The sequence below is a fragment of the Taudactylus pleione genome, unplaced genomic scaffold (assembly GCF_031769625.1).
Source record: "Taudactylus pleione unplaced genomic scaffold, aTauple2 ptg000085l, whole genome shotgun sequence".
In the NCBI taxonomy this organism is placed as follows: Eukaryota; Metazoa; Chordata; class Amphibia; order Anura; family Myobatrachidae; genus Taudactylus; species Taudactylus pleione.
In genome coordinates, this window is record NW_028284487.1 from 15,305,145 (window position 1) to 15,320,128 (window position 14,984).

The 14,984-nt window shown below is 43.4% G+C and overlaps 1 protein-coding gene across 1 annotated transcript; it reads left to right on the top strand.

Moving 5' to 3' along the window:
* Positions 1–2,707: 2,707 nt before the first annotated feature.
* Positions 2,708–11,948, top strand: LOC148532069 (speedy protein C-like). Its single transcript, XM_088468291.1, has 5 exons — positions 2,708–2,793; positions 4,620–4,678; positions 6,251–6,336; positions 9,010–9,169; positions 11,838–11,948. Exons 2-5 carry the CDS (start codon positions 4,661–4,663, stop codon positions 11,946–11,948), a joined length of 375 nt encoding a protein of 124 aa, XP_088324417.1. The 5' UTR covers positions 2,708–2,793; positions 4,620–4,660.
* Positions 11,949–14,984: the final 3,036 nt, after the last annotated feature.

Below are 14,984 nucleotides of genomic sequence, written 5' to 3' on the forward strand. Positions count from 1 at the left end.
TAGACACAAATAGTTTGGTCCTGTGCAGGGGCAGAGTCAGGGTCACTCTTCCTGGGCTGCCTCACCTTGCATGTGCATGCCATCAAAATGTCTACAATGATCAGTCTGCAGGGAGAGGGGTGAAGCTGGACTGGCCACCTGGCCCTTCTGTCAAATGCCAGAAGGGCTGATGGCCTGACGGGCAAGTCTGAATCCCTGAAGGCCTGGTCAAGAAGCTCCTCCTCCCAGCACTGTGCTTGGCTGGCATACAGATATGGGGTGTGGCACTACCCCATGCCTCTGTGACTCGCAGCATGCCCGCACTAAGCATACCACTTTGATGCATGGCCATGCCATGATTCTGGCCCCTAGTCTGTCCCTGGAGAGGTGAGGAATTGATACTGTGTATTGTGCATTGTCGTCAGCAGCCTGTTACCTGTTTAATGAGCGTTAACAAAACTTACTTTTCACAAAAGTAGGTGAAACTTGTTTATTTTCACCTATTTTAAGGATAATGAGTTGGCCCCCATGAGAGAAACATACTAAAGGTTGGTTTGTAGAAATCAGTTTTTTTGTCTTTTTGTTGGTGGTTTTGAAACCAACAAATTTACTATAGACCAAAAAAGCCACAAAAGTGCAGCAAAACCATAATTTTCAAAACTCAACACTACAATTGATGCCCTGCCTTTCACCAGTATAGAATAGAGGCCACCGTGCTTGTCAAGTGGCGGATTTGTGATCCACCAAACAAATGCCAGAAATACCAACTAAACATATAAGGTATTTCTGATAGGCGAGATAGCCCAAAAAGCTTTCTATCATCACTATCTGCCAAACAGCTACCAGGGAGGCTCATACATTTATTATGCCTGAAATCATTATGGTATAAGAGGTAAAGAAGATTCATTGTTATCTTATGAGGGCATTATTGTTATTGAATAAATGTCTTAGGGCTCCAACTGAATATTTACCATGTATTAAGTATATTAAGCTGGAAATATGAATGATTGGTAAAGGAAACAAATAAATGTATTGCTGATGGGGAAAACAATACTTTGTGATGTGGTCTCCATTTATAGTGGCATAAAATAGTAATTGTTGCATCTATCATAATAACACAAATGGCCCCAATATCAATCATATTACAAACCTTATACAAATACTAAATAATATTGGTTTATTAATATAATAAATCACTTATTTAGGCTACTCATATATTAATCAGATTTAAATGCCCTTATAAGGTAATTATATATTTTTTTCCCTTTTATTCAGTCAATGATTATTGCACTAATAATACATTTATTAATCCTCCACACAACTTTCTGGTGGTTTTGCAGCAGTTTAGCAAATATTAAAAGCTGCACATTGATGGTGTTTTAGTCACCCTCCAAGCTGCTGAATAGTAAATCCGGCCTTTGTAAATTCCCCTTAGGCTTCCCTCATATACTGTAGCAGACAGTACCAGACACGCTACTACTGATATATAGGTGTGAAACATTGCATCATTGGGCCTATGGTAAAATTGTGGGACAAGATCGGTGCCATCATTTGGATATCACAGAGCATGTATCAAACCCATGTACAGTATGTTTAGAAGGTGCCCCAGTTCTGTCAACAGCAAAACAAGGTGCCTTGGAATGGTAACCCAGCATTGGCCTTATAGCTGTCATACCCTCTGCTCATACCCTCTATGAACACTGCAAGAATACACCAATGTGTCAGGGACCTAAAAGATGTGAACTTTAAGTTCTTTCAATAGTCCTAAATGCAGGATAACTGGTATGCATATGACTATAATTTTCAATCACTAATTTATGTTAAATATCTGAACTTGTGACATATTTGATAGATATGTAACTATGGTGGAGATGTACTAAGCTCTGGAAAGTGATAAAGTGGAGCGTGATAAACGATCAGCCACTCAGCTCCCAACTGTCATGTTAAAGGCTGTGTATGAAAAATGACAGTTGGGACCTTATTGGTTGGTCGTTTATCATTCTCCACTGTATCACTTCACAGAGCTTAGTACATCTGGCCTTATAAATGTTACTGTTGTTCCCTTATGTAACGTAGTTTTTAGCATCAGTGGTCCTTTAAGTCTGGTTGTAGCCATGGCAACAGCACTAGCACCATCACTGCACAACAGGTTGCCAGGGCAACGCCAGTTGTTTAACTGTCTGTGAGCTCAAGTTCCTGACAGTTGTCACATCTGCCTGACCAGAAGAATTGAATTATATTTATTCATTTATACTTATTTTATTATACATAATATTTATATTTTATAATTTTTATTATAACATTTTTAAATAAAATATATAAGTTATTTTAATAGTATAAGAGTTTAATTTTTTTATTATTATTTTATATATAAAAATAAATTAGATATTTTACGATTTAAACTTTTTAAATTTATGTTTTTTTACATACATAGCGATTCTCCAGACACACAGAGAGCTCTCCTACTGCGAGTAAGAACGCAAAGGCTAATTTATGGATGCCCAGAAAACAGTGTTTAAATGGTCCCAACACACCTGCATTTATCTATGTCCCTCATGTGCTGGGGAACAGACAGGGGCTTTTCTACATTAATGGAAGTGGGGCCGTTTCTGGGTGCTGAATTACTTCCCTTATCTTTCATATGAAAATATGTATTATTATTACCATATATAATAGAGATTCATTTATCACACAGGACAACAGCCCAGACACCCAGAGCAAAGAAGAGAAAACTAAACCTCTATGAAGATCTGAGCCGCCATTCCCCGTCTCCTCACCTAGGATATGAGAAGGAAGCCTTCTACAGATTGCTGGGTAAGGCTGTCTTATCATTTACTAACATTTATTAGGACCACAAACAACATTAATAAGAGACTATACTGCACATATACCATTTCATTTTATGTAAAATAAAAACTTATTCCTAGCAAAACCTTGAAAATGGTTCTGGGTTTGAATTATTCATATAAAATGTATTGTTCAAATAATATTCCTATAATAATATTCTTCCCGATGTAAATAAATCACAATATACAGCCAGCAATAATTATTGTTATGTGAAATGTGATCAGGGGTGTGTTGGCCATAGGCCTTACTTGGACTTTTTTCAATAGGCTGATGGCTGTGTGGCTGGATGAAGGCTTTTTTTTTAATCATTTGCTGATTGTTACCCAGCACCTGACTCACTCATCAGGACTGATCCTCGGCCATCTGAATAAAGTGTTAAAGGTATTGGCCATGCAGTCTGCTACAGTGCACCACCCCTACCTCTTCTCTGGAGGCCTGTCCCTTTTACATGCTTTGTATTATATTGTGGTCACTAGGTTTCTGACTCTATTGCACATGCACTCTGTATTGTATGGTGGTCTACTGGGGCGATCTATGTATTGTATGTCAATATGATGCTGTAAGTTTTGGGTACAGTTAGGCAGAAATGATGTGATTTATATTTTTACTGTACACTGCTAGGAAAATGTTATTCTAACTCCACCTACATTTGTGTTGGCAATGCCCACAGGTGAACAGGTCCCACCTAACTGAGGTCACTTTTATAATTTTTTTCAGGGCCACTTTAACAATCTATCCCTGATTGTCAGGAACTTGTAAGAGGAAGGGCAAGCTCCTGTAAGGGGTTATTTGTGTAAAGTAGAATGGGTACAACAGATCAGTGTATTACACAATATCGCCCTCTTGTATATTTATAAGGGATGCAATGATAATTTTCTTATTAGAAATACATGAAGCCCCGGATAGATCTCAGATAACTGAAAAATGGCAGTACAGAGAGGACTAACATCACTGCCTTGTGTATTTGTAGGTAATTAAAGTAACAGCCCTTATAAGCATTGAGCAAATAATTATCATCACTATTAAGAGCCTTTATAATTATTATTATTATTAGTATTATCCTTTATTTATATAGCGCCACAAGTGTTCCGCAGCGCCCTACATAGTACAGAAAACTAATAAGTGAACAAAAAAAACAAACAAGTAATTTACAGTACAGTGAAGGACATTATATACATTTCTGCAATAGTGATTAAAACACTCACAATAAGCAGTAGGGAGTTGGCAGAGACGTGTTAGGTGCCCTTATGAGGAGTAAGGAGTACAAGAAAGTGTAAGGAGTAGCACATGAGGGAAGAGGTCCCTGCTTGTGAGAGCTTACATTCTAATGGGGAGGGGATAAGCATTGAGCAAATAATTATCATCACTATTAAGAGCCTGGAAGTGCCTTTGATATGCTGGTCCCTGTTGTGTTCCTGTGATAACAGATTAAAGAGCACATATAATCCATCCCCGCCTGTCCTGTATTGTGCCCAGAGTCAGCCCTCTGCCAGCTACCCAGCAGTCCTGATCCAACATTAGTATGACAAATTTCCCTAGCAAAGTTTTGTCTAATACATTACATGACTACATTAATAGCATGATGAGTATGTTATGGGTAACTGTAGGAAGGCAGGTATACCTTTTATCCAATGAGATTCTGTCATTTCCTAGTGGTTTAAAAATGAGAGTAAATGTCCAAATGGCTTCTATGGGCAACACCAACTTATGTTCTGTTACCTGTAGGAAATGAGTATAGAAATATTCCCCATTATAGTATATAGGATTTCAATATTTTATTTTTTTGTTTGCAGAAGAAAGTACCATCAAAGCATTCCTTAAATTGGATAAGACCATGAGAATGTCAGACAAGGTATTTATTTTACTGTTACATCACCATTACTCTCTTAGATTTGTAGTGTGTAATATATAGTAACCAGGCTGATATTACCTATTACCAGGGTAATGCAAACGAAAACAGTGAAAGGTCATATTTAATATTTTTGGACTTGGGGCTGATCAGAGTTATACGTTAATGCCGTCACAGCTGCTAATGTGTACTCATCTGTTATCCGAATATATGCAAATATTGCAGCTGCCGGGAGATGTAATGAGATGCCCTCCTGAGTGTGGACAATTTGCGTCAGAAGCGACTTTGCGTAGTATTGTGTATGCCGTCCTATTCTGAGGCAGTCCCACATTGGCCAGATCGGTGTTTTCATGTAATAGGGCATTTGGGAACCACCCTGACTTGTAGAGCATCGTGGAAGTGTTGTTGGGGTGAATAAAAAGCTCCAAGTTACTAAGGCATGTGTACGGGAAGGGAAGCCTGTTACTCACACATCTCTTGTACCTAGCATGGGGCAGACACTAATGATGACGGCTGAGGCTGCCGGTGTGAGGTCAATGGGCGTCACTGGTTTCCGCTTGCACACCCACTGTCCCCTCATTAGTTACATAGATACTCGCATTAGCATAAAGTAGTAAATAGGGATGGATTCATGTTTATAGGGGCCCTAGGGCAACTAACTTCTGGGGGCCCCTGCCAATAAAATTGACAATAATATATACTGGCAATGTTATTAAAAAAAGTATAATGAGTAAATATTCCCAGCACAACAATGTAGTGTGCCCAGTTTACATTATACCACACAGGATCCTCAATACACATATGCCACAGTGCCCCCAATGCTGGTGATGTAGCAACAGAGGCGGCTCCAGGAGTTGGAGCATCTTGTGCCGGCTCTTTACAGTGCGCTCCAACAGCGCCAAAAATGGGGGTGTGGTCTAATTACCATAGGCCACGCCCCTATGTGGCATTATTTGGAGGCGTGCCCACATGGCACGCCTCCAAATACCGTCGGGCTAGCTGGGGAGAGCCTGAGTAGCTGGGCTTCCCCCAGCCCCTCTCCCGTTACTGAATGGATGCCGCGCGCATGCGCGCAGCATCCATTCAGACACCAGGGTCTGGCACGGCCACACAGCTGTGATGGTGGGGGTCCCCAACCTCCCAATTTGACCACCCGTGGGCCACTTTGGCCCATGGGTGGAATAGTGGGACAGTACTGTCCTGCTGAAATCGGGATGTTGGGGAGGGGTGGGCCCTCTATGGGTGGTGCCCCTGTTTGAACGCACTGGTCGAACACCCCTAGAGCCGGCCCTGTGTAGCGATGTGTGGGGGGCCCTGGGCAACCACCCTAGTGGCCCTGTTGTTAATCTGGCTCTGACAGTTTTGCAGGTTTCCACAGCTGCCCACAATTACAGCCATTTTGGGTATGACTCAGAAACAGCCCATTAGATCCTCCATGTCACCAAATCCAACAGCCATGCCCCCAATAGTTTGCCTTTTGAGCTACAGGGAGCTGAACAGTGGAAGATAGGACTGCTGGGCTATGTACACATGTATTTTTCCATTCTGACGCTGTAACTGGTATTTCTATCCTAGTACTTACTGGCCATGGTGTTCACCTACTTCCAGAGAGCCCACCTGACCCTGAGCGAGTATAATTCCATCAATTTCTACTGCGCTCTGTAAGTATTTTTATTTGTTGATTACTCAGTTACTGTATATCTGGAGACCAAGGGGCCTATTCATCATCACTTATTTTTCACAAAAGCATGTAAAAATTAACATTTTCACATACTTTTGTAAAAAATAGGTGTCAGGGCCATTCATCAAGTTCCGAAAAAGCATTTTTTTGGAACTTGATGGTGTTACTGAACATCACTCTGAGATGGCGTTCAGCCTCCGATAATCTTCACAGGCTGCTGTTTACATGGTAGCCTGTGAAGATTTACATGGCAGCCACACAGCACATGGATCTATTCAGATCCCTCCCTGCTGTGTCTGCACAGCCGACATGTGGCCCAGCTCACCGAAAGAATATAGGTGAGCCGGGTTACGGAGATGCAGCGTCATGAAGCAGGCGGGTCGGATACCAGCAAGGGAAGGGGGTCTCACACCTGTGGGGGGTGGGAGGGAGGGCCAGATTGTACACCTGCAAGGGGAGGGGGTGCTGGATTGTACACCCGCAGAGGGGAGGGGGGTTCCCGTATCATACGGGGGGGGGGCAGTGAATTCAGCAGCCTGTGTAAGACAGGCAGTGAAAAGTTTCTCCCTTACGAAATACTGCTTCATAGAAACAGCAGTTTTTTGGAAGTGATAGATAAGGGCAGGAGGCATGATGAAAGCCTCCTAAACTGTGTTTGAACTCACATGTGATAATTATGTTTCGATGAATAGGCCCCCAAATGTCCTAGAAAACTTCTTAGGCAAGTTGGGGGCTGTTTACTTATCTATAGCCATTACTGTATGTCCAACAATAAAGAACAATAAAGGATTATATGCATTTACTAAACAGCCCAAATGACACAGGGGCTATAAGTGAGATATTGGGGCTATATACTCCCTGTAGGGGATATACCCAGCTGCCACAGAGATACATATCCAGAGCTGTAATAGTTACTTATCACTCTGCTAGCCCCCGTTCTTTTCTGAGTATGTACAGAGCCTGCTGCATAGCATTCACACGGCATACATACACACAGCATACATACACATACTGTAGCATATACACACAGCATACTTACAAACACACACATAGAGCATACATGCACATAGCATACTTACACAGTGGCGTAAGTTCATCCCAGATGCCCAGAGGCAAGTTATAATTTAGTGCCCCCGCGTCACAGCCGCTGACACTGTAATGTAGCATTCGCATGCAGACAGGCTATAGATAGACAAAGGCAGCAGCTGATGGTCTGACATAGAGCTCTCCACTAGTGTATGGTGGCTTCTCAGGTGCCAGGAAGGGGTGCCATGTATTGGGCGGCCGCGACATTACACTCCGGGTACACAGTTACAGCCCTAAGTGGGGTGAATATGTTGTGGACAATGGAGGAAGTGCCCCTTCAGAGCGCCTCCCATAGCTGCTTACACACACACGCAGGTCTGGATTAAGGGGGGGTGACAGGGGCGGTCATCCTGTGGCCCCCACACACAGAGGGGCCCCCACTCTTGACCACGCAGGGGGATTTCTGAGTGCTTAGAAAACACCCCCCCGATGGACCAATTCCCCTCTTCACCGGCCGTAATGGGGGCAGAGCCAATATGACAAGCCCCACCTCGAAATCAACCGTGAATCACTGCATTACAGCGTGAGGGGGCAGAGCCTAATGATGTGAGCTGCCCGTCCCCATTAGCAACCTGAAGCTGCTGGATACAAGTAAGTGTTTGTACTGTGTTTGTGTGTATATATGTGTATGAGCTATTGTATATACAGTATGTGTGTATATATGTGTATGCATGTGTTAATATGTATATGTGTTAGTGTGTGTATACTGTGTATGTATATGTGTTAGTGTGTTTGTATGTGTTTATGTGTGTATACTATATATGTGTGTGTTAGTATGATATATATATCTATATATATATATATATATATATATCATTTGCTACAAATATCTATATATATATATCATATATATGTGTGTGTGTGCGTGCGTGTTTAACACACACATGGGGGAGTAGGATTAGGCTCCGTGTGGTGGGTGGGGTGGGGGTAAGTAAGCTCCGTGTGGCTTGGTGGGGGCCCCCACAATTTAGTTGCCCCAGGGCCCCCACAAGCCTTAATCCAGTCTTGCACACTTGTGTGGGTTCTGCTGCTAGCTGCAGACCTCCTCCTAGGTGCCTGTGAGGACTGTAATTGCGGCACGCTGCCCGGATCCTGCCGGTTCAGCTGTCAGCGCTTCCATGTCAGGTGATATAAAAGCCAGTGTCCGGGCAGCACTGATCGTGGGTGGGTGGCCTGCGGCTGGTGCACAGTCAAAAACAAGGCTATACCATCTGAAAAAAAAATGGTCCAGGGTGGGTTTCTGGGTACTCAAATCCCCCATCCCTTGCATGCGGTACTATATATTATATATTATATCACCTGCCTTCAAGAAAACTCATTATTACATTGTGCAGAGTAATAAGAGGTCAGCAGCATCTACAGCACTGTCACAAGCGAAGGGCTGTACCCTGTGATACATACACCCTCTTCCCCCTACCACACCACAGTCTACTTTATTGCCTTGTACTTAACATAATGGGACCTGTGACAGACATGGTAGGTCCTATTGATAGAAACTAAGACATGATTTGCACATTTGATGGCTAGATGGCACAGACTTACTTCTCGTGGTCTTCTGTTTCCACAGGTTCCTGGCTAATCAAATGGAAGAGGAGAATTTCTCTTACTTTACAATGTACTGTGATGCTGACATTCCTATTCCACTTGAGACGTTTGACATGTTGAAGAACAGGTTTTGGGTGAGGATGCAGCACAGGACATTTGTTGCACGTGAAGAACTGGAAGTGGTGAGTAATTTATTAGAATAAATAAATGTAGGAGAATTTCATGGACCATAATGGGAGTCATTAAGAAAACCTCTCTGTAAGCAGTGTAATGTGTAATGTATCTGATAAACATGTAATTCCAACCAACATAGGGGGTCATTCAGACCCGCTCGTGAGTGGCAGTACGCTCGCAAGCGGGTCGATGTCCCCCACTGTGCATGCGCACGACGGAGGGAGCTCCGTCGTGCGCATGCGCGAGACCCGGAGAGCGACGGGCTCTCCATCACTCCGGGTCTCGCACCAAAGGGGGCGTGCTGTCGATGTTGATTGACAGCACGCCCCCTTTGGTGGGCGTGCCGGGGGCGTGCCTGCCAGACGGAGGCGTTCCCATGGGAACGCCTACCGTCTCAAGCCAGCCCCACTAGTGATGTCAGTGGGAGTGATTTTGGCTCTGATAGAGCCAAAATCACTCCAGGGCTTGCAGGAGCGAGACCCTACCACAGGGTCTACGTCGCAAGCCCGATGGTCACGATGGTCAAGAGGACGCTCTAAAAAAAGGTAGGAGGGCCCTGATACAGAGCGAGCGCTCTGGTCAGAGCGTTCAGCTCTGAATCAGGCCCATAATCCCATTCTAGAGCATTTGGCAAGGGTAATGAGCTTTGTGTGTTGCACAAAACCATATAACGTAGTTATTACTGATGTGTGATCAGTGATGTAGGGTATGGAGTCTCTGCCTTAAGCTAGGTACAGTACACACCTCATAGTTGCCGACATTCAGCTCCCTCCTTCCGGGAGGGAGCTGAATGCCTGCACACAGCGGGGGGCATGACCGGGCACTGATGCCTAATGGGGGCGGGGCCAGGGGCGTGTCTACATGATTGCGTCATCGTGGCCCCGCCCCCTCTTCACAATGCTGAAAATAAAGGCATTCTGAAGCAGGGGGCGGAGCCGCAATGACGCAATTTAGCGCTAATCGCGTCATCGGGACCCCCGCTGTGGGGGGTTTCTACTTGTAGTCGGGGGGTCAGCCGACAGCCGGGAGGCTTGCGTGCCTTTCCGGGGGGTCGGGAGCGGCACCCGATATTCAGGAGGCTCCCGACCAAATCGGGAGGGTACGCAGGCCTGACACACCTAATCCATTACTCTGCTGATTGGGTAAATGCTCACTGTCAGGCCTGTACACACATAGCTCAGTGTGTGCGGACTTCTATGGGATCAGGAGGTCAGGGCTGACAAATATTAAACAGCCCATAAGATGCAACCTCCTGATTCTGACCATTGCAGGAGCGTTATAAGCCATTTATTCGTTAACATTCCTGCAACGCTACTGCATATTATTATTATTACCAGTTATTTATATAGCGCACACATATTCCGCAGCGCTTAACAGAGAGAATATTTGGCCCTTCACATCAGTCCCTGCCCCAGTGGATCTTACACTCTATTTTCCCTATCATATGCACACACACCTACACACACGGGTTAATTTTTGTGGGGAGCCAATTAACCTACCAGTATATTTTTGGAGTACCCGGAGGAAACCCACGCAAGCACAAGGAGAATATACAAACTCCACACAGTTAGAGCCATGGTGGGAATTGAACCCATGACCTCATTTCTGTGAGGCAGTAACGCTAACCATTACACCGTCATATGCACCTATACAATTGTCAGCCCAATCACCCTATATTCTTATCATTGCGAATCAAGACAATAAGAAATTATTTTTCAGCAGAATGTAATAAGAATGGTCAGCTGGAATAGCTGTTGTGTAAACGGCTGTCCCGGCAATGTCCCTATGACTTTCAAAGCTGCTTTAACATAGCTGTGAGTTATCCTCCTTAGTCAGATGACCACTGCACATTGCCTATGTTATGATAATGTAGGAGATACTGGCAATATCTCCTACATATCAGTAATGATGCATAAAGCCGTAATTAAATATAACAAAGAAAATGGGGAAAATGTTGAGTCTTGCATGAATTTGCTCTGAGAGTACCCAGAACAGTGGTACACACATGCTATATCCACCTATGCCTTTCTCCTGCATTAGGGGGGCAATGGAGTTCTAACTTTGTCCAAGTACAGTAAAGTAAAGGATGATGATGATGATGGCTGCTGGACTTGCAGACTGTTTGTGATTGACTGGTGTTTTCCTCTGATAGTCCCCCCCCCCCGTCCAGCATTTTATGCAACCAGTATTTATCCTTCATGCAAAACAACTAATAAATGTTTGTTCACCCCTTGCATTGCAGCATGGTGTGTCCAGGTACACATATACTTGCTCTTGAGAGGTTTTAGCAGCTGTACCTATACCTAAGAGTGTATGCATTTATTAGACATAAAGGAGATGGTTTAAGCATGGGTGCAAATGGGACATACTGTAAGTGCCTGTGATGTGTGCCTGGTGTAATCCATGTGCCTATGTTACTGTTGCTGCCCAGAATGCATGTCAAGCTTCACATATGGGTGGAAATATGATATTTTGCATGTGACTTTTTTAATAGGCTATTTTTTAGGTCAGCTCTTCAAGAATGTGTTACATATCTGACAGTCACAGGCTATAAAAACAGATTCAGGGTCCAACAAGACGTGAGCCTTTATTATAGAGTGCGGAAGTCCAACTAGCAGACCGTGAGCTGAATGTGACCCTAAATAGCTGGATAACAGTTTTCTTTATGTTTACTAGATTATGAGAAATGACCCACACTATGCCTGGGAAAGGAAACGGAAAGACCCGCATCAACATCCAGCCATCCGGGCAAAAAGAAGGAAAAATAAGGCATCCAGGAAAAAATAAGAAACTTAGCCCCAGCATCTAGTGATGACCCACAACAACTAATGCCATCACCTTTCTACCAACACCATCACCTTTGTACCAACATCATCACCTTTGTACCAACGCCATCACCAACGCCAGTACCTTTGTACCATCACCTTTGAACCAACACCATCATCTATGTACCAACACCATCATCTTTGTACCAACACCATCAACTTTGTACCAACGCCGTCATCTTTGTACCAACGCCGTCATCTTTGTACCAACGCCATCATCTTTGTACCAACACCATCATCCATGTATCAACACCATCATCTTTGTACCAACACCATCAACTTTGTACCAACGCCATCATCTTTGTACCAACGCCGTCATCTTTGTACCAACGCCATCATCTTTGTACCAACACCATCAACTTTGTACCAACGTCATCAACTTTGTACAAACGCCATCAATTTTGTACCAACGCCATCAATTTTGTACCAACGCCATCATCTTTATACCAACGTCATCATCTATGTAACAATGACAACTATGTAACCAACACTGCCACCAACTTATTTCCCCTATGGCTTGATGAGAATTACCACCGTATAATGCTGAAGGAGGAGGAAAAGAATATTTAACATCAATATAATAAATACGTTTTCTCAGCTACAGTATACAAATGTATTAGTATTTTTCAGTATAGAGGATAAAGCTAAATGTAGATACAGATACAAATTAATATGCACTTAAACAATTTATACCCAGCGCTTGACATAGCAGAGGTATAAGGGCACAGCTGCAGCAGTAGTAAAGGGGCAATTGCCCGCTCCACATTACATACAATAAACAAGAAAAAACTGTGCTGCTGTGTCCTATTGGGGTAACAAAATCAAGTTTTCTAGCCCTTAAAATAATATTTATTTATAACAACAAAAGACAAATAAAAGTGTTATTTTGTTTCTCAACAAAAGCCTTTGGATCTGCACTTACACATGCGTGCCTTATAATTCCGTGCAGAAAATTAATCAACTGAAGAGAAACTGACATCCAATGACCACAAAGTGCATACTATTTATATGGCCAGCAATGATTTGGGAGCTATACAGCTTGAAAAAGGCCACAGTAGTGGCTGAAACATTTTGCTGATCCCTGTTTTATGACCCACTGTATCCTGAATCCAGAAACCACAGGCCAAGCTTACTGCACCTGGCTGTGACTGAGTATTGCTGCGGGGACCCTACACTGGCTCACTGCATTTGTCTGGGGAAACGGTGAGCATGTTCCCAGCATGATAGGAAATAGGAGTGTGACACGTAGCCATGCCACCTTTTTGTGTGCATGCTGAAAGAATGTGCACGAGGACCCGATCGCCCCACCACAAATATTGTTCTTTAGGGCCCCCCAGGGTCTTAATCCGCTGCCCTATGCTATAGAAAACATATTTTTTCCACATATGGGGAGAGGGAACTATGTGCCCTATCATGCCCATAATTACACCTGTAAATGTATGGTCACTCAAAATTATGTGGCCCCTTTAGCCGTTATTGTTTGATGAACACCTGTAATCACCAGACAATATCACCCAGCGCTCCAGAAAAAAATAGTTTTCCAAGATGGAGGAAGGGCACATTGTCCCTATCTCTCCCATACTGACCCACACACACATGGGGCACTGAGTCTTCAAACAATGTGTCCCCTTAGTAGTTAGTTATACCCCTTTTACAACGGAGCAAAAACCTGGGTTTTTGCTGGGTCTACCCGGGTCACAGCTCAGTGTAAAAGGGTCCCTGAAAAATAACCCAGGTCAAGTGACCTGGCAATCCAACCCAGGTAGCTATCAGGGTTGGACCCAGGATGGCCCTGGGTAATGGTGCAGTGTCATGTCTAAAATTAGCTGATTGGTGGTTGTGGAGCAGTTACCTCCCACTTTCTATGACCTCACAAGTTTAGTAGGGCAGACCTGGGTTCATTGTGAACAGGGCTGAGCTGAGAATAACCCAGATTGATGGTGCTGTGTAAACGGTGTCTGACCTGGGTTGGAACCATGTCTGAAAACCCAGGTCGGACCCGGGTTTTTGGTGGAAAAGAGGTATTATTGTCTTACAAACCCTCCAACATAAGTCTTAACCCATTCTATTAGGTACAAAATGCCTTGCACTGCAGACACCTGTGGAGAAACACCCTTCTCATCAATTAACTAGTTTTACACAGGTGACTGCAATCACAAATTATATGCAATAGAGCAAGTAGCGCTAGTGGTATAGTAATTTACATAACATATAGACTGTGGTATTAAGTATATAAAACAATTTATTATAAAAAACGTTGCTGATTCCACAATAGGATATTGCCTGTCAGCACATAACATTAAAATCACAAGTTCTCACCCATAATCTCAAGTCTGTATTAAACTTTGATATAAGATCCTAGTGGGGTACCATCGATGTTGCCTCAATTGGGGACTGTTCTTTAGATGTTGTCACTGGCTGCCGCTAGAGGAATATCCCTTAGGTATTATAATCCAATTAGTGGGTCCTCAAGTGATGCGGTCTCCTATATGTTATAATTGCTGCTTGGTAAAGTGCCTGGTTCCGCTAGAGGAATGTCCCTTGTATAAGATAGTTCCAGTAATGGGTCCTCAATTCATGCGGTAGCTGGATAGCAAAATTCTGGATGCAGCATAAATGGTGTTGAGCATATCACTGAGTCCTCAGCTCCAAAGGCTAGTGTGGTGATTGAGCAGCAAAGTCTGCTTGTATATGAAGATAGTCGCCCAATTTCCAGGTCCTTAGCTCCAAGAGCTGCTGGAGTGAGAGATGATGGTACAAGCGATGTTCCAATATGGATCTATAAAGTAGGGTGATGTCTGAGAAAGATCCTGACGCGTTTCCCTGCGTCTAGGCGCAGCTTTATCAAAGGTAAGGAATGTATATCAAGCATGGTGCTTTTATACCCTTAAGTAGGGTTATTAAGAGGCACCTGATTTCAATTAAGAAAATACCACAGATACAGTTGTTACTAGTTTTCACCAAATTTGCATTTTAACCATACATAAGTAAGCACAAA

Excerpts from the sequence above, each read along its gene's own strand:
- LOC148532069 (XM_088468291.1), top strand. Across the intron at positions 6,337-9,009 it reads ATCAATTTCTACTGCGCTCT|GTTCCTGGCTAATCAAATGG; the intron begins GTAAGTATTTTT and ends CTGTTTCCACAG. Across the intron at positions 9,170-11,837 it reads CACGTGAAGAACTGGAAGTG|ATTATGAGAAATGACCCACA; the intron begins GTGAGTAATTTA and ends TATGTTTACTAG.